The sequence below is a fragment of the Acomys minous genome (genome assembly GCF_964271855.1).
Source record: "Acomys minous genome assembly, chromosome: 17".
NCBI lineage: Eukaryota > Metazoa > Chordata > Mammalia > Rodentia > Muridae > Acomys > Acomys minous.
In genome coordinates this window covers 60504629-60528558 of record NC_140500.1, presented here as the reverse complement: position 1 = coordinate 60528558, position 23930 = coordinate 60504629, and the positions used below count along the sequence as shown (strand labels likewise).

Genomic DNA, 23930 nt, shown 5'->3' with positions numbered 1-23930 from the left:
CTGAGTCTCAATGAAAGTGAGTACCCCAACAGGCCCGTGAAGCCTTCTGAACTCTCTCTCCTTAGCACTCCAAGCATGGCTCTTTAATTAATTAATTAATTTATTTATTTATTTATTATGTATACAGTACTCTGGCTGCCTGTACACCTGCAGGCTAGAAGAGGGTATCAGATCACATTATAGATTGTTGTGAGCCACCATGTGGGTGTTGGGAATTGAACTCAGGACTTCTGGAGGAGCAGTTGGTGCCCTTTACCTCTGAGCCATCTCTCCAGCCCCTCAAGCACGGCTCTTATACACCACAGTCGTTCAGACTCACTGCCAAGTGCGCTTGATAAACCATGGGTGTGTGTTTACATCGGTTGTAGAAATCACATGCTCTTTTTCCCTCCTACCTTCATGCATGTACTTTAAAAAAACATTACATTGTATTTATTTGTTGCACGTGTGTGTGTGTGTGTGTGTGTGTGTGTGTGTGTTACAGAGTGCATGCACAGGTCAAAGCACACACTGTGGGAGTCAGTTCTCTCCCTTCTTCCATTATGTGGGGCCCTGAGGACTGAACGCAGAAGCAGGCACTTTAACCTCCCGAGCCATCTCATCAAGGCTGTGTGACCTTCTACCAAGAGAGTTTGTCGTGTAAACCGTGAAAGTAAGACGGAATTTGCTTACCCGGTTTGTTCTGTAAATTTTCCAAAAATTGGATTTACTCATTGTATTTTATGAGTGTTTTGCCTCTTTGTATGTATCTGCACCACATGTATGTTTGATGCCCCCCAGAGGTCAGAAGAGGGCATGGGATTCCCTGGTGATAGAGTTCCGGAAGGTTGTGAGCCACCATGTGGGTGCTGGGAGTCAAAGCCGGGTCCTCTGTGTGTGCATAAGTGCTCTTAGCTACTGAGCCGTCTCTCCAGCCCCAGGGGTTCCATCCTTACTAAAATTTTGTTTTTATATCCACACACCACTCTTGAAAAGGACAGAACCCAGACAGTACTTGCTGAACCCTCAGATATCTCTAGAAATTGGCTTATATCTGAATTAACACTCACTTTCAGTCATGCTAGGGCCTGCAGAGTCCTGACATAACAGACTTGAAAGGTTAAATTGCTTTGCCAGATGACGGGATCAGCATGAATTCATATTACTTTTAAGGAAATGAATCTAGGCCAGACCTGGTGGCACACACCTTTAATCCCAGCACTAAGGAGGCAGAGGCAGGCAGATCTTTGTGAGTTCGTGGTCAGCCTGGTCTACAAAGTGAGTCTAGGATAGCCAAAGCTACACAGAGAAACCCTCCCTCAAAAACCAAAACCAAAACAAACAAACAAACAAAAGAAATGTATCTATGGGCTGGAAAGATGGCACGGCAGCTAAGAGCATTAGCTGTTCTTCCAGAAGACCCCAGGCTCAGTTCCCAGCACCCACAATGGAGGATCACAACTGTCTCTAACTCCAGACCCAGGACATCTGACACCCTCTTCTGGCCTCTGAAGACACCGCACTCATGTGCTGCACTTTAACTCTGTACATGAAGGCAAAACACTCCAACACAGAAATGGAAATAAATAATAAAATTGCCTATATGTGGCAGGACATAGCCGTAATCCCAGCCATTAGAAAGCTGCAACAGGAGGGTCACAAGTTTAAGGCCACCCTGGGCTACAGTTCACCTTCAAGACAAGCCTGGACTACATAGGGAGCTGTCTTATTAGGGTTCCTATTGCTCTGATGGAATACCATGACTAAAAGCAAGTTGGGGAAGAGAAGGGCTTGTTTGGTTTATGCTTCCGGATCCCAGTGCATCACTGAAGAAAGTCAGGATAGGAGCTCAAACAGGCCATGAGCATGGAGGCAGGAGCTGACACAGAGGTCATGGAGGCATGCTGCTCACTGGCCTGCTCCCCGTGGCTTGCTCAACCCAGAACCACCAGCCCAGGGATGACACTACCTCCAACGGGCTGAGCCTTTCTCCATCAATTACTAATTAAGAAGATGCCCTCTAGGCTTGCCTACAGCCAGCTCTTACGGAGCCATTTTCTCAGCTGAGACCCCCTGCTCTCTGATGGCTAGAACGTGTGTCAAGTTGACATAAAGCCAGCCCACATAGGGACGCTATATTAGAAACAAAACAAAGCAAAAAAAAAAAAATTCCACCGAGGCTACAGCTCAGTGGGTAGAGGGTTTGCTTAGAGTGCAGGAAGCTGATTCCCACGGAGCTGGAGCTGCCGCTGGTCGTGAGCCACCTCGAGGGTGCTGGGGGTCGAACCCTAGTCCCCTGCAAGAGCAGCCAGTGCTCTTCACAGCCCAGCTGTCTCAGCAGCCCTTTTGTATCTCCCCTTTAAATAACGCTGCGGCGGATTGATTGACAGCTGATTGCCAGTGCTCCGAAACTCCCATTTCCTCACTCTGGGACTCAGCTTGGACTTGATAGCTCAGCTGACCTCACACCCAGCTATGTAGCTGCAAATGATTTTGGACTTTTTTTTTTTTAAGTGTATTATGTGTATGCTTGCACACTCCCCGGATGTGGGGCAGAGGTTGAGTTTGTGGGGTTGGTTTCCTCCTCCCGCCTTTCCATAGGTTCCAGGCATCAAACCAAGATCACAAGACTTGGGAAACACCCTCACCCACTGAGCCATCCGGGTCAGCCAACCTTGAATTTATTTCTGATCTTGTTGCTTCTGCTTTCTACTTCCCAAATGCCGGCACCATCATGTTAGTTTGTTGTTGTTTGATGTAGGGTCCCATTGTGTACCCCTGGCTGGACTGGAAGTCACTGTGTAGACCAGGGTAGCTTCCAATCCATAGAGATCCACTTCCTCTGCTTCCCGAGTGCTGGGTTTAAAGGTGTGCACCACCACACCCGGCTGTGCTGCCTTGTTTTTTATGAGATGCTTGGGGATCAAACACAGGCTTCCTGCATTGAGGCAAGCACCCCACTGCTGAGTGACAGCCCCAGCCCCATCTCGGCTGTGAGCCCTTTGTTTACCTCCCTTGTGGGATAGTTTCTTCCCATGTTTGGGGGTTCATGTCGGAAGCCTGTTCCCAGCGGCTAGCCCTGGGACCCTTGCTATTGTTATGTCTGTATCAGTAGCCAGTAGCCAATGGTGGGAGTTACCAGTCACAGGAAAGGCCTCATATTTAGCCTCCCTCTTTGTGACAGAGAGCTGCTTTCTGGAGCATGTGACTCTTTGAGGTTGTACCCCGAGAAGGGGGCACCTGGCTCCTGTCTCTGGCACGCACGGAAGTGGAGGCCACGGTGTTGACTAGCACTGGGTGAAATACCTAAAAGTCTTTTTCCAACTCAGAGATTTTTCATTCCACTTGACCTGCTTCTTTGACTCTAATTCATTGCTCGGAAGCCAAACTGTGGTGTGAAGGTTGCCTTGCCATGAGCTGTCGGGATCACATGAACCTTTCCATCAGGCATCTACAAGCTGGTAAGCCTGGCTTTACCCAGAGACTTTGGAAACAGCTTGTGCCTCTGTTCGATTTAGAAAATAGTTAAGCATTTGGGTTATAGAAAGTTCAGTCTGGGGCCTGAAGAGATGGCTCAGAGGTTCAGAGCACCGGCTGCTCTTCCTGAGGTCCTGAGTTCAATTCCCAGCAACCACATAGTAGCCCACAACCATCTATAATGTGATCTGATGCCCTCTTCTGGCCTGCAGGTGTACATGCAGAACACTATATAAATAATAAATAAATAAATAAATAAATAAATAAATAAATAAATAAATAAAAATAACACTATATAAATAATAAATAAATAAATAACTCTTTTTTTAAAAAAAAGAAAGAAAATTTAAATTTCATGAAAGCAATGTGTACTAGGATTCACCTCCACGTATTTGTCGCCAGGTTTCAGTCCTGCCACACAGCCACCTGTCAGTGTTACCAGTGAACCCATGGCCATTCTCAAGGTGCCACACGCCCTGCCCCCAACATCTACGTTAGCACACGTTCCAACCACCACATCACTCCACATGTAAATGGATGAGTATTGGTCTCTAAAAATATAAGGACACCATCTTTTTTTTTTAAGATTTATCTATGTTATTATTTTATTTGCGTTGTGTACCAGCTGTATGCTTGGCACCTGTTGAGTTCAGAAGAGGGCATAGGCTCCCCTGGAACTGGAGTTCTGGATGGTTGTGAGCTGCCACGTAGGTACTGGGAATCAAACCCAAGTTCTGTGCAACACGTGCTCTTACCTGTTGAGGCAACTCTCCGGCCCGAGGCCTCCTTCTTTTTAACATACCTGCAATAGCACTGCCATATCCGGCTGGCCTGAAAGCTCAGCATGGGGGAGGGGTGGCCAAGGCAGCCTGGGCTACATACAGAGCAAGATCCAGTCTCTAAAATAAAATGACTCACAAGGAAGCCACTGCCGTATCAGAAAAGGAACGGTAAGAATCCGTTAATATCATCAAATTATGTATGCAGTGCCCACGTTTCTTAGGTCAGCTCGTCTACTGTTTCAAAGCCACAATTGGTTGGGTTGGGTGTGGTGGCTCATGCGTTTAGTCCCGACACTTGGGAGGGAGGCAGAGGCAGGCAGATCTCTGTGAGTTCAAAGCCAACGTGGCTCACACAAGTGAGTTTAGGCCAGCTGAGACTTCCTGCATTGAGAGATACATGGCTGAAATAATTTTCAGTAGACAGTTTCCACTGTGTGTTTATCCTGGCAGTTGTAATTGAAGAGGCTGCAATGATTGTCCCACCTGGCTCTCCATACTCCTGTGCTCTTTGTCACATCCTGTGCTGGTGTTTATCGCGTCTCTCTGCCCGCCTTGATCTTCCTCTAAACTCAGAGGAGGGAGTGGCTGATTTGCCTCCGCCTGATTTTCTGTTTCATAATTTGTGGTGCACTCTTCCACCAGAGGGTATTTTTGCTCCATTGACCTCTGTGTGGGTCGTGTGTGTGTGTGTGTGTGTGTGTGTGTGTGTGTGTGTGCGCGCGCGCGCACATATCCATGTGAGTGAATGCAGGACCCCACATGTCTGAAGACATGTCTGTTATTTTCCTGTGCCTCCGCCAATCTAACTGGTCCACAAGCTCCTGTGGATTTTCCAGCCTTCTCACCCCCTATCTTCCCATGGAATCGTGGTGATCACAGTCCCAGTGGCACCTGGCTTTTTACATGACGTGGAGGGATCTGAACTCAGCTCTTCCTGGTTGTATGACAAGTGCTTTTACCCGCTGTCCAACACTCACCTCCATCTTTGCGCCTCTGTGGTCAATATTGCTAGTCTGTACTGCAGGTGTACATGCAGGCAGAACACTGGTGTACATAATAAATACATAAATCTTTTTTAAAAAATTGAAGTAGATGGTTCAGAACAATCCTCTGGAAGTTCCTGTTGGTGCAGGTGGAAGCGGCCCAGTGGTTTGGAGGTGATATGTCACTAGGATGGAGTGAAGTCTGCACCTTGGATGCTTTGCCTCCCTGGGGACTCTCCCAGCTCCCAGGGGAGCTGCCTCTGCATGCAAGGCCTAACAGGGCGATGCCTCTCTGCTTGCCGTCCAAGGCCTTCCTACTCCATCACCTCCAATCCCAGTGATTCTAGATTTCCTGCGAGGGAAAAATTCCTTCATGTGGCTGGTTTCAGTTCCTTCCTTCTCCAGGTGCCATTTGCCCTTTAACCAGAACTTGAGTTCAGAGTTAAGCTCTAGAGAAGAAAGCACAGAACCCGTAGGCCCCGTGTGGTGGAACCTGGGGGGAAAGAGCTCCAGGGCATGCGTGAGTATGGGTGAGCAGGTGGGGGGCCAGCAGTCAACCTCAGGTACACTTCCCAGGAGTTCTACACCTTGGTTTCTTTGAGACAGTTTCTCACTGACCAGGGGCTGGACAATTCAGCTAGTCTGGTCAGTGAGTCCCAGGCATCCCCCTGTCTCACCAGTGCTGGGGTTACAAGCGCACACCTCCGCACCTGGCTATTCATGGGGCCTGGGGATTGAATTCAGGTCCTTCGCTTACAAGGCAGGCGCTTTATTGGATAGCCAAAGGCTGCACAGAGAGACCCTGTCTCAAAAAAAAATTTTTTATTGCTATAAGGTAATCTAATGAGACAACAGTCTCATTTAAGTAGCAAATGATGTTCAGTGTATGGAGCTGTTCAACCATCATATCCTAATGTTAAAATAGGCTGTCGCCCCAGAAAGATTCCTCACAGCCATCTGTGGTTATTCTGTTCTTACCACAACAGCATCAATCAGTATGCGGACAGACAGACAGACAGCATCCCTAAGACACACTCTGCTTGTGAACTCAGGGCCAATGTCTCCAACAGTATATAATCACTGGCCCGTGTCAACTTGTGGGACAAAACTTGTCCTGGGGAGACACACACACACACACACACACACACACACACACACACACACCTACTTACTCCAGATGGTAACCAGAGTACAGCTATCACCAAAGCACAACTTGGTGAACCATGGCTTTTATTGGGGTTATTTATAGGAGTATTACAGTAGTACTTCCTGGAACAGAAATGACTCATGGGTGACAGCTCACAAAAGCTGACCTGAAGACAGCTCAACAGGCCGGAGAGTGTCCCTTCCAAGTCACTCAGTTGGCTTAAACCTCTTCCAGGAAGCTCAGCTGGTTCCTGTTTCTTCCAGGGAGCTTTGCTCATCAGAGAGACTTCTTTGCAGCTCGACCCTGACTCATCTGAGAGATGAGTGAGTGCTTCCTCTGCCAGGGAGGGACCCAGGGACTCTGGTCGGTTTCAGGGACTTCCTGAAGCGGTTTTGAGTTGTTTGCCTTCCTGTGTAAGGAGCTTCCCGCCATTTCCGAGACAGGGTCTCTCTGTGTTAGCCCTGGCTGTCCTGGACTCCCTTTGTAGACCAGGCTGGCCTCGAACTCACAGCGACCCGCCTGCCTCTGCCTCCCGAGTGCTGGGATTAGAGGCGTGCGCCACCACGCCCGGCTCTGAGCCCCGTTCTTATCCGCTTCCAGGTGGATAAAATTTGAAGAAAAGGTAGAGGAAGGAGGAGAGCGCTGGAGCAAGCCGCACGTGTCCACGCTGTCCCTGCACAGCCTGTTCGAGCTCCGCACCTGCCTGCAGACAGGGACGGTGCTGCTGGATCTGGACAGCGCCTCCCTGCCGCAGATCATAGGTGAGGCCAGGGCATCTCTGCTGCGGTCCCCACAAGCCAGGGCAACTCCCCCAACCTCATGTCAACCCACAGGTCTGTACGACTGGCCAACTCACCACTCATCTGATGCTGCAGAGACGGGTTTTGGCTCTGGCGCTGTCTGGGCAGCATTTCAGGCGCTCCTAGCTTCCGTACCACGCTGACCTCCAACAGCTGGGAAGGGAACGTCCCTGAAATGTGGTTCAGCCAGACAGCAGATAGAGAGAGGGGCTCCTCACATGGGGAGAGACAACTATTGCCATGGCGACCTGTTTGTGTCCTCCCCCCCCCCCCGCCCCCGCCGCCGCAGGAAAGCTCCCATTTAATGGAGGGTTAAACAAGGAGGTGGCTTGCCTCTGTGTCCCTAAACATCCCTGTCTCTCAAGTAAATTTGATTTTGCTGTAACTATTTCTTTAAACAAAAAATTAATTCATTTGGGGAGTGAAAGACATTTAACACAGCACCTTTGTGCTTCTTGGCACCCCCCCCCCGTAGGTCCTATTTAAAATGCACTTTTACAACAGGGATATAAAAAGCGTGGACTCCTGTCCGCACGTGCACACACCTGGAGACGTATACACGACTTTATATATGAAGAGAGTTGGCAGTCCCAGTAGTCAGCGGCAAAGCCACAGGACCGTTCTCAAAGCCCTGGTCCCTTTGCTCACCTTCAGGCCCAGTAATAACAGGGAAGAAGCAAGGCCCCAGAGTCTTCGGCTCTTTCTGTCCCACATGAGCCTGCCTTGTCTGTTTCTCATCCAGATGATGTCATTGAGAAGCAGATAGGGGACGGCCTCCTGCGACCGGAGCTCCGGGAAAGGGTCAGCTACGTGCTTCTGAGGAAGCATCGTCACCAAACCAAGAAGCCCATCCACCGCTCCCTTGCAGACATCGGGAAGTCTGTCTCCCCCACGAGTGAGTAGAGCTGTGCGCTGGTGGGCATAGGCCATGTGGCCATCTGCGTGGCTGCAAGCGTCTGACTTAATGATCCTGAAGAAAGTCCGAGGTTGTGGGGGCTCCCCCGGCTTCCTTCTCTGGAAGGCCTAGGGGGGGACCCCCCAACTATACTCTCTGTTGTCCCTGACTCCAAAGCACAGCACTTCTTAGGAACAGGTGGCTCACAGCCTGCACGGCACACTGCCACAGTTTGAGACCTCATAATATGGTCTCTATGGGCTTGCCTATGAAAGTGTTTTCCCACTAAGCTCCACTCCCAGGAGAAGCTGGAAACTTCTGGAGAAAACAGAGCACACGAAGATGGTGGGAGCATGGAGGTCACCTCTAGTGTGCCAGGGCTTGAGTAGCATCTAGCGATAGTCTAACTAGCAAAGCCTGGGGCCATTTGAGGAGAGCGGACTATTTACTGTCTAGCCTTTGGCTCTCAGGATTTGAGACCTCTGAAGGCCCTAACCCTGGTAAACCTCGCAGATGAACCTAGGAGCTGGCAGGAGAGCAGAATCAGAGATGAAGGTGGGTAGTTGGCTGCAGCCGGTGGTCAGTTTAGCCAACTGTGCATTCTACCTCCCTTTCAACTGTGCAAATATTTGCCAAGGTCCTCTGAAAGAGGGGCCAGTGCTCCTAACCACTGAGCCACCTCTCCAGCCCCATGCCCGGGTAATCTTAGTCACAGCATTCCTTGAAAAGTTATTGTTGGAAGAGGAGATGTGTCTTGTAGTGGCTTCATTTACTTTGAAGTGAATACACAGTCAGTGTGCTAACCAGAGCGGCTGCAGCTGCGAGGAGGCTGGAGCCACATGCCTTCCTTTGCCTCACAGATCGCAACTCTGCCCGGAGCTCCTCAGCAGGCCCAACCCTGCACCGTTCCACCGAGGACCTGAGGATTCGACAAAGCACCAGTTACGGCCATCTGTGTGAGTGTTCTCTGCCAGCCAGGGACAGCAGCACGCTGTCTGTGACAGCTTGGGGAAGGTCCACATGTCCATAGCTGGAGAAGGAGAGCCTAGGATGTAGCTTGCTTAAGAGACCATCAGGAGAAACCAGACTTTCCCCTAACCCTAGTCATGCCCCAGGGCCTAGGTTCCTACTATAATACTCCTTGCCCAACCAAGTCCTGGCATCGTCAGCACCCATCTCGTGTCCTAGGTGCATTGATCTCAGCCGTGAGAGCTCTTGTTCTCACTAACTCAGTCACTTGCCCGTTTTCTGGTGAGAACCCTTTTTAGTTATGGCACTGAAGCCGGTCCTTGGGGACGGAGGTGCAGCTCTGTGGTAGAGAGCTAGCCTAGCATGTTGAAAGCACCATGTCTGATTCCAGCACCACAGAGACACAAGCGAAATGAAACTGGAATCACCTTGCTGGGTGCAGTGGCTGAGGCAGGCTTGCTACAAGTTCAAGGCCAGCCTGGGATACACAATGAGTTCCAGGCCGATCTGGATTACAGAGACTCTCAAAACAAACAAAAACAAAACAACAATAGCCAAACAACAACATAAAACATCTACCTAAGCCCTTTGCCCAAGGGCACCCAAGACACCTCCTCATCACCATGAAGAGCATGGTCAGGGGACTGTGAGGTCAAAGGTCACAGACAGCCTTTCTCAAACTCATCTGTGGTGAATAGTCAGGTGACCTGTGGGGACAACGCACATACTTATAATCTCAGTGCTTTGGGGTTGGAAGCAGGAGGATTGAGAGTTTGATGCCAGGGGTAAGGAGGAGAGAGGGAGGGAAAGAGGACGGAGGGAGGGAAAGAGGGAGGGACAGCAAGCGCCTACCATTGTCTCTTCACAGCAGATGCCTGCCTGCCTGGTTCAGCATCTCTCCTTCCCTAATGTCTGATTGCCCTTATTTCATATGTGGCCACCAGGGGGCAGTGGTCACAGTAGGCAGAAAGTTGCTCCGGGTAGAGCTCTCTGTTCAGCTAGTTCTGCGTAGGGGACCCTCTTGTTCAGCAATGCTCCGCGATAGCCCCAGACAGGAGTCATGAGAGGAAGTGACTGTCGCTTTGTGTGAACTGGATCATGTGCACAGCTCAGGTACACAGCCTCCCCGAGGTGGCCCAGGGCACAGATGGCAATAGGGACGCCTCAGAGAGGAGGAGACATGCAGAGAAACAACCAACCAAAACCCTCCGTCTCGCCAGAGCATCTCCTTACAGAGTAAGCCCAAAGATCAGTGTGAAATAAACCCAGGACTGAGTCCAGGATTGGGGGGGCAAGGAGAAGCAGGAACTCTAAACCCGGGGCGCAGACGGCAGCTGATGGAAGTTGCTGTCGAGGAAAGAACATCCACTCAGCTCACCAGGAGCCCAGGGTCAGACAAAAGGTCTGGTGTGTTCAGTCAAAAAAACCCTAAAGACATCACTCTGAAGGTGAGGGGACCCTGAAGAGCTGAAAGTAGGCGTGTGCCGTAGTCAAATTTTGTCTGAGAAAGAAATAAAGAGGCTGTGCGTGCATCCCGGAGTAGAGGGGAAAGATGGAGAGACGACGTCAACAATTGGAGGGAAGTGCGAGGGAGGGGTGTGGGAGGAGCCAAGGACTGCCTCCCAGGACAGTAAGTGGCCAATGGGTGAGATGGAGGGGGTGCTGAGTGGAGGGGGGTGGGGTGGGGTTGATTTGGAGGCAGATAATGACCTGGGGGTAGCAGATGTGGTGGCACCAAGGTTCTGAAGCTCGGCAGAGAGATGGAACTTGAGATGCGTTGTGTGTGGTTTTCCCCTTCTTGCATGGGCATGCGCGTGCATGCGCGCACACACACACACTCAAACACGCACGCACGCACACACAAAGCAATAGCAATGGGGGCGGCTGTAATTGACAGGGATAAAATGAGAGATGCTTTGGAGGGCACGATGGCAAACCCAAAACCCCATGGAGAGTCAAGCAGAAGAGGATTCTGGGAAGTGAATGGAGGAGAACAGTGTTCTAAAAAGTAAGGCGGTGCTACAGGCCCAAAGCCAAGGATTCATAGGGCTGAGCATACCCACTGGACTGCACTGCCAATGGGAACTAAAAATGGCTTCCAGAGGAAGGAGCGATTGGCAATTCAGTTCCTGTACTGTCCCTGTCTCCCCATGGACTCAGCCAACTTGCACATCAGGCTGGCTCTGAAGACTTTTCACGGGACCAGGAGGCGAGGCAGTGAAACTGGTCTTTCTTCACCACGTTGCAGGCACCTCGTCTATAAATACACCTCTGTGTCCCTCCCCCTCTGAGGCTGGCGCAGAGCTGTGCCCAGAATAAGAGGGGCTGAAGGCAAGAGGCAAGCACGCCATGGATTGAGAAACGAGTAGGGAGACGTAGGACTGGGCACCTAGCTTCCTATTCAAGCGAACCCGCCCTGGGAGGGAAGGCGTGTGGGGGATGCCAGCTGAAGGTGGCTGCAGCACCGAGGGGGAGAGGGGCTCGCTGTGGTTATGCACTTAGAGGCTGTAAGAGGATGAGGGGGGGGGCGAGAGCACAGAGAGCTGGTGAGAGCCTGGCTGCCCCTGACAGGCTTGCTTTCCTTGCTCTCCTAGGTCACGCCCAGAGTAGAAGCATGAATGACATCTCACATACCCCAAACACAGACCAGGTAGGAGAGCTCTGCCCTAGACTGCAGAGGTAGGGAAGGGGGTGGGGTGGGGGGTGGGGGAGAGCCTTTGGTTTCAAAAGCAGAGAGCCCTTGAAGACCTCTCTCCCGCAAGGGGCCACAAGCTCCCCCAGGACTAAGTAAAACCTATAAGTAGCCTTCCCAAGGACATTCTCAGCATCAGATGACTCTGGAGAGGTGGAGTCCTGAAGACAGAGGACCTGTGTGGTATATTAGACCCCGGCCACTCCATCTGGCAGCCAGTGGGGCTGGAGTAGGACCCCTTCACAGCCTCAGTTATAAGGCCTAAGAATTATAAGTTCCCCAGGAGGACCCCTTGGGGGAGCCAGGAAGCACGAAATCCTCCTGCATCCTTGGAGACTGGTCCAGAGATGCCTATGAGTAAAGGAGCAGGGCAAAGGGCAAACAGACCATCGTAACGCACTTCTCTCCACCACCAAAGGGTGAGGCCTGGACAGAGAGGTCTAGACAGCTTATCACTAAGTGCTAAGAGTTCTGTCTGTCCCAACAAGGTGGCTGTAGGAGAGAGCCAGCTTCAGCAAGCCCAGGGCTCTTCTCTGACTGCTCGGCTCACACGACAGAGAAGTGTTTTAGGGTCGGCTTAGTGACGATCCTACCATCTACGAAGCTGTAATTGGTCTCAGGTTAACATTGAGTCTCCTCACTTACAGAACTGGAGAGAATGTTTGGTTGTTTATTTTGGTCTCTTAATAATTTCTGTGGAAAGTGTGTGTGTGTGTGTGTGTGTGTGTGTGTGTGTGTGTGTGCGCGCGCGCAGCTGTGAGCGGCTTGACTGGGTGCTGGGACCGGAATGCCAGGCCTCCGTAGGTATAACAAGGGATCTTGACCACTGACTCATCTCTCCAGCCCCCAGGGAGATTGGATTTTTTATTTATTTTTAGTTTTTCGAGACAGGGTTTCTCTGAGTCATCCTGGCTGTCCTGGTACTGGCTCTGTAGACCAGGCTAGCCTCATACTCAGAGATCTTCCTGACGCTGCCTCTCAAGTGCAGGCATTAAAGGTGTGCGCCACCATGCCCGGCCACTCCTGGGGAGAGTTTAAAGTTAGACCTCCAGTGTTCTCTGAAGAATGAACAGGAGCACGCCAAGTGTTCTTGGGTGTGTCATTTTCCTCCTGGAGCAGCGGAAAAACAAATTCATGAAGAAGATCCCCAAGGACTCAGAAGCCTCCAACGTGCTTGTGGGCGAGGTGGACTTCCTGGACCAGCCCTTCATTGCGTTTGTTCGTCTTATCCAGTCTGCCATGCTGGGAGGGGTCACAGAGGTGCCTGTCCCCACCAGGTGAGTCACCGAAAAGTGCCACTACACCTGTCTTCAGGGAGCCACTCCCCACGCAGTCAGAAAGCAAAGATGTTTTTAAAAAACAATATAAAGCCCAGCATGGTGGTACACAGCTTTATTCCCAGAACTCAGCAGGCAAATCTCTGGGGGTTTGAGGCCAGTCTGTTCTACATAGAGAGTTCTAGACCAGCCAGGGTGTGTCAGTAAGACCCTCACAAAAGACAGAGGTGTTCAGGGAAGGCAGTAGCCAAGAAGGAAGTTGTTGAGTGGTTCGAAAAGCAATGCCAACACAGGGGTGCTGCCAGGAATGCCTACTAGGGGCAGAAACAGAAATGTTTTTTCAACAAATAAAATAGAGAAAGATTCTAAGGGTGGTGAGATGGTTTAGTGAGTAAAGGCACTTGTCACTCAGCCAGACAACGTGGGTTCAACCCTTGGAACCCACATGGTGAAAGGAGAGAGCCGACATCTGTGAACTGTCTTCTAAACCAGCACGTGTGTGCAGTGGTGTATGCGGTGTGGCATGTGTGCACATTCGTATACACATACACATGACAAATAGCCAACTACATACATGCAAAAAGGATGGCACTTGTCTGTAATCCCAGCACTTGGAAGGGAGAGGCAGAGGATCAGGAGTTCAAAAATCATCCTTGACTTGAGCTTGGGTTTACACACACACACACACACACACACACACACACACACACACAGCAACAGGATGTGGAAAGATGACTCAGTGGTTAATGGTACTTCCTGCTCTTGCTGAGGACCTGAGTTCCGTTCCAGCACCCATAACTAGGTGGCTCATAATCACCTGTAATTTCAGTTCAGGGGATCCAGTGCCCTCTTCTGGCCTTCTCAGACACTGCACACACACACACACACACACACACACACACACACACACACACACCTCCATACAGACATACACATAGTTTAAAATAATAATGATAATGATGGCTTTTTAAAAGATTCAAAGAAGGGAAGTTAAAAAGCTAATAATATATACATAGAGGCCAAAGAAGTCTTCTCTTCACCTGTTTCCATTTTTCCCTCTTTGTTTCTTCTTCCTCCTCTATCTTCTTTGCAGATTTCTGTTCATTCTTCTAGGACCTTCTGGGAGAGCAAAGTCCTATAATGAAATTGGCCGAGCCATTGCAACCCTCATGGTGGATGATGTAAGTGAAAACAGGAAGCATAAACTCTTTTATGAGTGCTAATAGCTGTTGTACTGGCACAGCCTTCCCCGCTCCCTGTCATCACCAGTTATCTACCAGGCACACTGGAGCCCCTGCTGTGGACCACAGACCTAAGGGTTAGAGATCCCGGGAGTAGAGCCAGACCCTCTCAGTTAGAGCACTATCCAGCGAGAGGGACAGATCTACAATAATGAAATCATGCAAAATAAAATTAGCCATGTGCTATCTGCCCGGGAAGCCGAGGCCAGCTCTGCTGATTAAAAGGCTAAGGGCGAGCAGGAGGCAGGTAGCATGACCTTGGGATGCTAGCCTTCTGGACAGAGGGAAGTAATGGAGGCTCAGAGAAGCTGAATGGAATTGGAGCAATGTAAGCTCGGTGTGAGAACTCCGCAAAGGCAACACCAGTGGCTTGAGCCAGGGACCATACATTCCCTGGGAGAAGAGCCTAAAGGCCCTCTTCTGTCCTCAGAGTGATGGGGAGTTGGGGGGGTCTTTAAACACAGACGTAACCTGACCCTCCTCCCTCCCGTGCCTAGGGAGAGCGTCTGGGCTGTAGGGAGTGGATTTGAAAGTCAGAACTTCTCAGACTGGGTTCTGTGGAGGTTTTCGCATGTGCTTGCTCTGTGGCAAACAGAAATGAAGAAAGCCAACGAGCTCAACACAAGTCCGGCAGAGGTGTCACCAGGGGTCGGCATCTAGGCTGAGCGTGTCCAGATTCTTTGGCTCTTACTCAGGGACTTGATACAAAGCCACACAAAGATTTGCAGACACAGTAGGGGGCTTGGCTCAAGGTCAGGGACACTGTCAGGAGTGACAGCAGGCCACGTGAGTGAGGGTACTCAGGGACCCAGATCACTGTTTGGGGTTTCTTTTTATGGGGTTCAAGAGAAGGAGAAGTATAGTTTGAGTAGTTCTGTATTTTAAGTGACCGATTAAATCATATAACCATTTCTCTCCTTGTGCGTGGCCCTTCTCATACACATCTGACTTTGATCGTAAGCACACCCAATTTTGCATGGTTATAAGATGCTAACTAGGGCTGGGGAGATGGCTCAGTGGTTAAGAGCACTGCCTGCTCTTCCAGAGGTCCTGAGTTCAATTCCCAGCAACCACATGGTGGCTCACAGCCATCTATAATGTGATCTGATGTCCTCCTCTGCCTGCAGGTGTATATGCAGGCAGAGCACTGTATACATAATAATAATAAATAAACAAAATAAGATGCTATCTAGAGGAATCCCCCTAAGTGTTCACTTAGAGGGCACGGTGTGACTTACCACACAAAACTAGTTCAGGCCAGATGGACCTCCCTACTTCTTACGCAGACACAAGGAGAGTGCCAATGAATATAATCTATCTGTGTTTGATCGTTGTTAAGGGAAGGAGGCAGTTCCATTATTCAGAGTGCAGCGTGCTGTAAGACTGAGACCTCCAGAGAGATCACTAGTCTATTCCTAGAGTCCTCACTGAGAGATGGAGTCCATTATTGATGCCAACTCATAGCATTTTATTGAGCCGACGTGATGGGGTCTGCCAAGCTCTTTTGAGTTGGAGACCTGCCCCCTCCCCCCAAAAAGCAGAAGCATGAGCCTTTTATAGGTTTTAGACAAAGAAATGGATTTTACAGCATGTGATTGGTTAAAGCAGTCACAGGGGCGTTAGGAACTTTCTTAGTTGGGAGGGGTAAGTACATTCCTGGGAAAGTGGAAATTTTAAACACAAAGCTGCAACACAAACTCGCTGTCCTTGGTTCAAGCTGGACTCTCCAAGCAGAGGAGATTTACAGACTTTGGCCTTAATGGGTGCCCTTAAGGGAGGACTGGGTAGGCCAGCTTTTACATTTCCCCAGACTTTGGCCTTAATGGAGGTCCTTAAGGAGAGGGGGCTGGTTCCTTCGGTGTGTGTACAGCTCAGTGCAGGTGGAGGCCCTAAGTTGCTAATAAGTTGGTAAGTACATGGGCAAAAGGGGGTATGTGTGCATAGTATATTCAGACAAAGGTCTTAGGCTCCAAACGCGCTATTAGAAGAAGAGATGGGTGTAGCCAGATGCAGTGGCGCATGCCTGTAATCCCAGCATTTGAGGAGGCAGAGGCAGGCGGATCTCTGTGAGTTCAAGGCCAGCCTGGTCTACAACGTGAGTCCAGGACAGTCAAAGCTACACAGAGAAACTCTGTCTTGAAAAACCAAAAACATTTTTTAAAAAATCAAAATAAATAAATAGAAGAAGAGGATGAAGAAGAGTGTGCATAGCCCAAATCAAGAGGAATCCTGGGTTGGTAAGCTATTCCCTATGCTTGTTTGTCTCTAAAATATCACAGAGACTGGGGTTTCAGATGACTGCCTGCTCTCAGAACTGTCTCCTTCCCATTGTTCCCTATTTCCCCTACTGTCCTTTGTCCTTATCCACCCACTGAAACCAAGTTGGCATCCTGAGAAATAGCTAAACTGGTTCCTTTAAAAATAGCCGTGGGTGTGCTCGCTCCTAGGAAGGAAGACCCGAACCCTCTTCTTTTTTTCCTTCCTCCTCCCTCACCAGCTCTTCAGCGATGTGGCTTATAAAGCCCGGAACCGAGAGGATCTGATCGCAGGAATTGATGAATTTCTAGATGAGGTCATTGTCCTCCCCCCTGGAGAATGGGACCCAAACATCAGAATTGAGCCGCCCAAGAAAGTGCCCTCAGCTGACAAGAGGTGCGTGTTAGGGGTAAGAGTGACAGAGGGGACGCCACAGGTGTCTTATTCTCCTTGTAAGAAATCAGAAGCTAGGGCTGGAGAGACGGCTCAGAGGCTCAGAGCACTGCCTGCGGCTCATCCACAGGTCCTGAGTTCAATTCCCAGCAACCACGTGGTGGCTCATAACCATCTATAATGAGATCTGGCGCCCTCTTCTAGCCCGCAGGTGTACATGCATGCAGAACATTGTACACATAATAATAAAACAAACAAACAAACAAACAAACAAAAAACACCCAAGAAACCAGAAGCTAACACAGCCTCCTATGAACAGCTCTAAAGTGGTATTCCTGAATCATTTTCAGTCTTTGTGTGGTATGTGTCTGTGTGTGTCGGTTTGAACGTGTGTGGGTGCATATGTGGAGGCCTGAGGGTGACATCAGAGAATTTTCCTTCATTGCTCTCCACATTATTTATTGAGGCAGAGTCTCTCAAGATTTGGCTAGTCTTGTTCTAGCTTGTTCTTCGGTTCCCCTGTGCTGGAGTTGACAAGTGGCTGCCTTGCCCACCTGACCTTCACACGGCTTCCGAGAATCCTTGGTCTTTTGTGTGTGTGGCAAATGCTTTAATAGCTGAGCTCTCTCCCCACGCCCACGCCCACCTTCATTTCCCCTGCTAGTTAAGATATTTAGGGTTTGGGGTTTTGTTTTATTTGTTTGTTTGTTTGCTTGCTTGTTCGGAGGGGCAAAGGGACAGTTGTGAGGGGCTGGGCCCTTCCCAGCGCTGAGAATCTTGCTTTGTCCCGTGCCCCTTTCTCTTTCAGGAAATCTGTCTTCTCTCTGGCAGAGCTGGGCCAGATGAATGGCTCTGTGGGCGGAGGCGGTACCTCGTCTGGAGGATGCGGCGGCGGCGGCGGCGGCGGAGGGGCTGGAGGCAGTGGGGCCGGCGGCGGAGTAGGCAGTGGCGACGAGGCAGAGATGCCAGCTATGCATGAAATCGGGGAAGAGCTGCTCTGGACCGGAAGGTGCCCGAGCCATGCTGTCTTGAACCCTCTCTCCTTCCGGTCCTGTTAGCTATCTTCCCGCTGCTGTCTGCAGCGCCCCCTGGGGACGGGGTCTGACCACTGCAGACTTTCTGCACTCCGGTGAATCTTCTCTTGGGTCTTGAGAACATCCAAGGGTGAGAGGAACAGAAGGACCCCGTCCATGAGGAAGGAACCCAAACTTTTCTCTAGACGTCCTTTGGTACCTGTGTCCTATAGCGGCTGAAACAATGTACCACAAACAATGTAGTATAAAACCACTGAAATCCACTTTCACACAGGTCAGAAGACCGAACTGCAAACGTCAGCAGGGAGCAGGGCCAAGGTGGATCCTACCTTATAATTCTCAGCACTGGGGAGACTGAGGCAGGAGGATTGCTGCAAGTTCCAGGCCAGCCTGGGTTATATAGTGTGAGGCCCTATTTCCACCTTGCCCCCCTGAATAAAGGTGCCAGGGGACAGCACTGCCTTTGAGCCTCTTAGAATCTCCTTCACCTCCGTGGGCCTCCTCATGCCAGCCAGCTTAACTTGGCAGTTGCGGCGTTCCACCTTGGTCACATGGCCTTGTCCCTGTGTGTATGTTTTTGGGTATTGCCCTGTTTCTGTGAGGGCTGGATCAGAGCCCACTTTAATGACTTCATTCTAACTTAATTACATCTGCAATCCCAGCGTCCTTTTTTTGTGGTCTCATGTAACCCAGGCTGACATCTAGCTTGCTACAGCTCAGGATGACCTTGAATTGATGATGCCCCTGCCCCTCCCTCTCCAGTGCTGACCTCATAGGCACCACTGTGCTTGGCTTATAAACCAGGGCTTGATGCATACTAGGCAAGCACTCTGCCAAATGAGCGTCATTCCCAACCCAAAGATTTTTAAAAATAAAATCATATACACAAACACGGAGGGTGGGGAGTCTGAGGGGGGCAGAGATTTAATGCACCTTTTTAAAAAGAAGCACACGCCAACGTATAATAGCATGCTTTAAAATCCTTTTTTTTTTTTTTTTAATTTTGTTGTTTTTGTTTTCAAAACAGGGCTTCTCTGTGTAGCCTTGGCTGTCCTGGACTCACTTTGTAGACCAGGCTGGCCTCAAACTCACAGAGATCCTCCTGCCTCTGCCTCCCTGATTTCTGGGATGACAGGCGTGCGCCACCACGCCCGGCTTTTGTTTTTAAACCTTAACGTTATTAAAAAGCTTCGCTTGTCTCTTCTTTTCTGAGAACAAGAGAAAGCTGTCCTGCTCTGAGTTCCCTGGCTCATCCAGGAATCGCACAGGTTGGCCTAGGTTTAGGAAAGTCCAGGCCTAAGTTTAGGAAAGTCCAGAGAAGTACAGGGCTCTATGCAAATGCGCCGTGGCTTAGTTTCTCATGGTGATGAGGTACTCTGAGAAAAGCTGCCTGAGGGAGGAGGGTTCGGAGTTTGGGTTAGAGCTCTCCACCCTGGGGGAGTCAGAGCTTGAGGGGACTGGTCACATTGCACCCACAGCCGAGCAACAGAGAACAGTAAGCACCTGTTCGGCCTCACCTCACCTTTTCCATCTTATTCAGTCCAAGATCCCCTCTCTGCCCAGGGAGCAGCCCCACCCTCAGTCAAGATGGGTCTTCCAAATCAACCGGCAACGGCAAGATAATCCCCAACAGGCACACACAGAGACCCATCTCCCCAAATGAGTCTGTGACGCTGACGGTTATCACTAACCATCACATGTCATATGCCTTGGGCTGGACAGGGACACAGGGAAGGCCCCCACAGTGGAATATTCCCACCAGAACTCCCTTCTCTCAGACGGTTTGTGTCCACCCTCTCCAGCATGGATGGTGCCGGCTGCAAACTTTCAGGCCTACAAGAATCCTGTCTGGTCCTCGGTGTTCTGATAGAAAGGTTGTCACTTCATCTACCCCTGGTCCTCACCCGAGACTCTGTAGGGACCTGGAGGCATCCCTGCCCTTCCTGGTATCTGTGGAGGAAAGATGTCTCCTGCCTGTCCCAAGCAGGTTCTTTGGGGGACTGCGTTTGGATGTCAAGAGGAAGCTGCCCTGGTTCCCAAGTGACTTCTATGATGGCTTCCACATCCAGTCCATCTCTGCCGTGCTGTTCATCTACCTCGGCTGTATCACCAACGCCATCACCTTTGGGGGGCTGCTGGGGGATGCCACAGACAATTATCAGGTGAGTGTGAGCCCCGCAGCGGGCATGTGGACAACGGCCAGTCAGATCTGCTGCCACCTGGTGGTAGTAAGGAATTTCAGTTTGTAATCCCAACACCAAGGTTGTGTCTACCACCCTGAGTTGGGCCATCACTTTCTGTAATGCCTTATGCTTCCAATAAAATAGAAATTTTATGAGTGATGCAAATAGGCCTGGATTTCTAGTGAAGTCTCCCATATTGCTGCTTGTTACATTCCCAGCTGATATTTAATGAACTAAATGCTAAGTTGGCGAATTGTGGCCTTTTCTCTACATTCTCATTTTATTTATTTTTTAATTATTGTATTGTAGGCATATGCATACTGCTAGCAGGTGTGTCTGTGTACCGTGTGCATGCAGTGTCCAGGGAGGCCAGAAAAAGGCATCAGGTCCCCCAGTACTGGAGTTACGGGCTGTTGTGAGCTGCCCTGTGGGTTTTGGGGACCAAACTCAGAGCTGAGCTATCTCTCTGACCAGCCCTCTATTATATTTTTAAAAATTAATTTTGATTTCTTAGCTTAGTGTTAATGCATTTATGGAATGATAGTTAAGTTGTTAACCTTCATGACATCACAGGCTTTCCTGGGGAAAGTGTCAGTTTAGTAGAGATACCTGCAACTCTCCCACCAAAGATCTTATCCAACAGAGGCCTCTGGGCAGAACCATCAGGCGTTCAGAGCAATGTCAGGCCTGGTGGCACTGGCCTATGATCTCAGCTGCTCAGGCGGCTGAGGGGTCAGAGGTTCAAAGCTTGCCTGGACAACTTAGCATGATGTGCTCTCTAATATACATATGTTTATACACACACACACACACACACACACACACACACACACACACACACACACACTTTTATCATGTGGGTGTGGAACTACATGCCTAAAATCCCAGCACTTAAAATACATAGGTAGAAACATTAGGAGTTTGGGCAAGCCCCTGCTACATATTGGGTTGGAGGATAACCTGGGATACATGTGACCTTATCTCAAAAAAGTGAAAGTATAAAAGTAAGGAGCATCTGGGTGGTGGTAGTGCACGTCTTCCATCCCAGCACTTTAGAGGCAGAGGCAGGAAGATCTCTGTCAATCTGAGGCCAGCCTGGTCTACATAGAGAGTTCCAGGACTGCCAGGGATACATGAGAGACCCCGTCTCAAAATAACAACAACAACAAATTAACAAGGGAGGCTGGGTCAGTGAGTAAACACATTTGCTGTGAAAAGCTGAAGATCTGGCTTAGATCTCCTGTCCCCACAGTGGAAGGAGAAATCAGACTCCTGCAAGATGTTCTCTGGATTCCACATTTGTACCGTGGCGCGCGCGCACACACACACACACACACACACACACACACACACACACACACACACCCCTGCACTCACACACAAATAGTAATAATACATAAAATGTTAAAATTGTAAATTTTTAAATGGTAGAAAAATAGCAAGGACCTAGCTCAGAGGTTCTCTAGCATGTGTATTCAACCTACAACAAATATAAGACAAAAGGAGGCTGGAGAGATGGCTCAGAGGTTAAGAGCACTGTCTGCTCTTCCAGAGGTCCTGAGTTCAAATCCCAGCAACCACATGGTGGCTCCCAACCATCTCTAATGGGATCTGGTGCCCTCTTCTGGCCTGCAGGTAGGTGTACATGCAGGCAGAACACTGTACATAATAAATAATAAATCTTTAAAATATATATATATATATATAAGACAAAACAAAAACAAAAACAAAACAAAACAAAACAAAAACCAAACCCAACAACCACTCAAAAGTACCAAGGAAAAGACACATTTCCAAAGCATGGGAATGAATGTCTGTTGCTGCCTGCGTCTGTCCCCCAAGTTTGGTCCATGCTCGCTGCCTCCTGGGCACACCTACACGGCTGCTGCTCCGAATCCCCCTGCCTCACACAGACAGCGGGACATCCAGCATCTTTTCTCCTCCCTGGCTGCTCACGGTTCCTTCCCAGCGTATCATGTGACATATAGCCCACTCTGCTGTCCCTCCACCTGTTACCCCCGTTTTGGTCTGCCACGGCTTTCCTATCCTGTCTCCAGCATTCTCTCTCTCAGTGCCCCGCCCTGCTCCAAATCTGTTTTCTGTCCATCCTCACCATCCTCAGGGCCTTGTGACACGCTCCCTTTTGCCCCTGCCTTGCGTGCACTGGTCTCTCCTGGGAGCCAGTTGCTCTTCACCACGCTTAACCCACGTCTCCTAGCCGATACTTGCTTATTATGGTTTGCATCTCAGCTTCCACTTATCTGTCGGGAGTGACCTCCTTGGCCCTCTCTCTTCTGCTGTGAAGTCCTCTGGCACTGGGAACCCATGCCAGCTTCCTGCATCTTGGAAGTGACCTTTCAACCAGGGGCGGTTGTGATGGCAGGGGACATTTGGCCATATCCACAGCTGGGTTTGGCTTTTATAACTGGGAAGAAGCAGTGACTTTTGGCATCTAGTAGGTACAGGCTAGAAAGGTTACTGAATATCCCACATTGCACAATGTACCTACAAACTCCCTAAAAAGCAGCTACTTACCTGTATGTTCCCCTAAACTGGAAATATTCTGTATTGTCCACTGGCTGCTCTCCAGTGCCTAAGCGCAGTGCTTGGTACACAGCATTCTACAGATTTATTTTCATGTTATTAAGATGGCTGTGTTATTAAGATGTTGCACTATTTGTGAGCCATGCCTGCAGAAGCCAGAAGGGGGCATCTCGGCTCCCTTGGAACTGAAGTTTGTTAGCTGCTGTGTGGATGCTGGGACCTGAACTTGGGTCCTCTGAAAGAGTGACAAGTGCTCTGAGCTGTGGAGCCGCCACGCCTCCAGCTCCTGCTGAGTGGGTTTTAAATGAGTGAATGAGTGACCTAAAGTCTAAAGGCAACCCATAGATGTTTGAATGAATGAATAATTACACAAATGAGTGACAACAGGGTGAGCACAGGGACAAGCATAGCCACTGTTTTCTAGGCCTAGGTGTGACAACAGAAGTCCCGGGGGACCTTTACACAAACGGAATTGGAGAGTGGTGTTGGCCATGGTAGGGTTGGGAGGCAGGATTGGGAAGACAGAGCCCAGACAATGATAAACAGTGACTTAGGTCCTTGGAGAGACGGTTTGTTGCAACCAGTGCAGAAAGGCCCCTGTCTGTCATGTGTTGTCATGTGTGTTATATTCCCGGGGAGGCACAACAAGCATCTACTCGCCCCAGATAGGGAGGCCACGACAGACCAAAAAACCAAGGGTAAACACCAAAGTTCAACGTGGTGAGCCATTGGGTTCACCTCTGGGGTTACTTACACGGATGAGGGGTACATACAAGAGCAGAAATGACTCAAAGACAGCTGCATTGCTAAAGCCCACCCGAGCATGGGTGACAGCTCACAAAGCTGGCAACCTGGAGCCCAGGGCATGGCCCGCAGGAAACACAGCAGGTTGGGGAGCATCCTTTCCAGGTGGTCAGTTGCTCTGGGCCTCCTCGGAGCAGCTCGGTTAGTCTGAGATTCTCTCTCAGCAGACCTTCCCGCTTACAGATGCTTGGTGGGGGCTAACTAGTGTATCTGGTCAGGTTCAGGGACTTCCTGAGTTGTTTACTCTCTGAGCTTAAGGAAGGAGGGTCCTTGCAGGATGGAAAGTTTTACCTCCCCTCACAGCAACGGGAGTTTTACCCCACTGTAAAAGTCCTGTGTCTGAGACAGAGTCTCTCTCTGTGTAGCCTTGGCTGTCCTGGACTTGCTTTGTAGACCAGGCTGGCCTTGAACTCACAGAGATCCACCTGCCTCTGCCTCCCGGAGTGCTGGGGTTACAGGTGTGCGCCGCTGTGC

General features: G+C 49.9%; 1 protein-coding gene across 9 annotated transcripts in view; it reads left to right on the top strand.

Moving 5' to 3' along the window:
- SLC4A5 (solute carrier family 4 member 5) overlaps positions 1–23930 on the top strand; it is a 69968-nt gene that overhangs the window by 10656 nt on the left and 35382 nt on the right. For 4 of the 9 annotated variants that reach the window (XM_084766856.1, XM_084766862.1, XM_084766855.1 and 1 more), the window contains exons 3-11: positions 6969–7129; positions 7911–8063; positions 8924–9019; positions 11627–11682; positions 12841–13001; positions 14095–14182; positions 16740–16894; positions 17700–17900; positions 19910–20087. In XM_084766856.1, coding sequence (XP_084622982.1) covers positions 6969–7129; positions 7911–8063; positions 8924–9019; positions 11627–11682; positions 12841–13001; positions 14095–14182; positions 16740–16894; positions 17700–17900; positions 19910–20087 — 1249 coding nt within the window. The remainder of the gene's footprint in view (positions 1–6968; positions 7130–7910; positions 8064–8923; positions 9020–11626; positions 11683–12840; positions 13002–14094; positions 14183–16739; positions 16895–17699; positions 17901–19909; positions 20088–23930) is intronic. The other 5 variants (XM_084766859.1, XM_084766861.1, XM_084766857.1 and 2 more) reach the window with 4 other exon arrangements.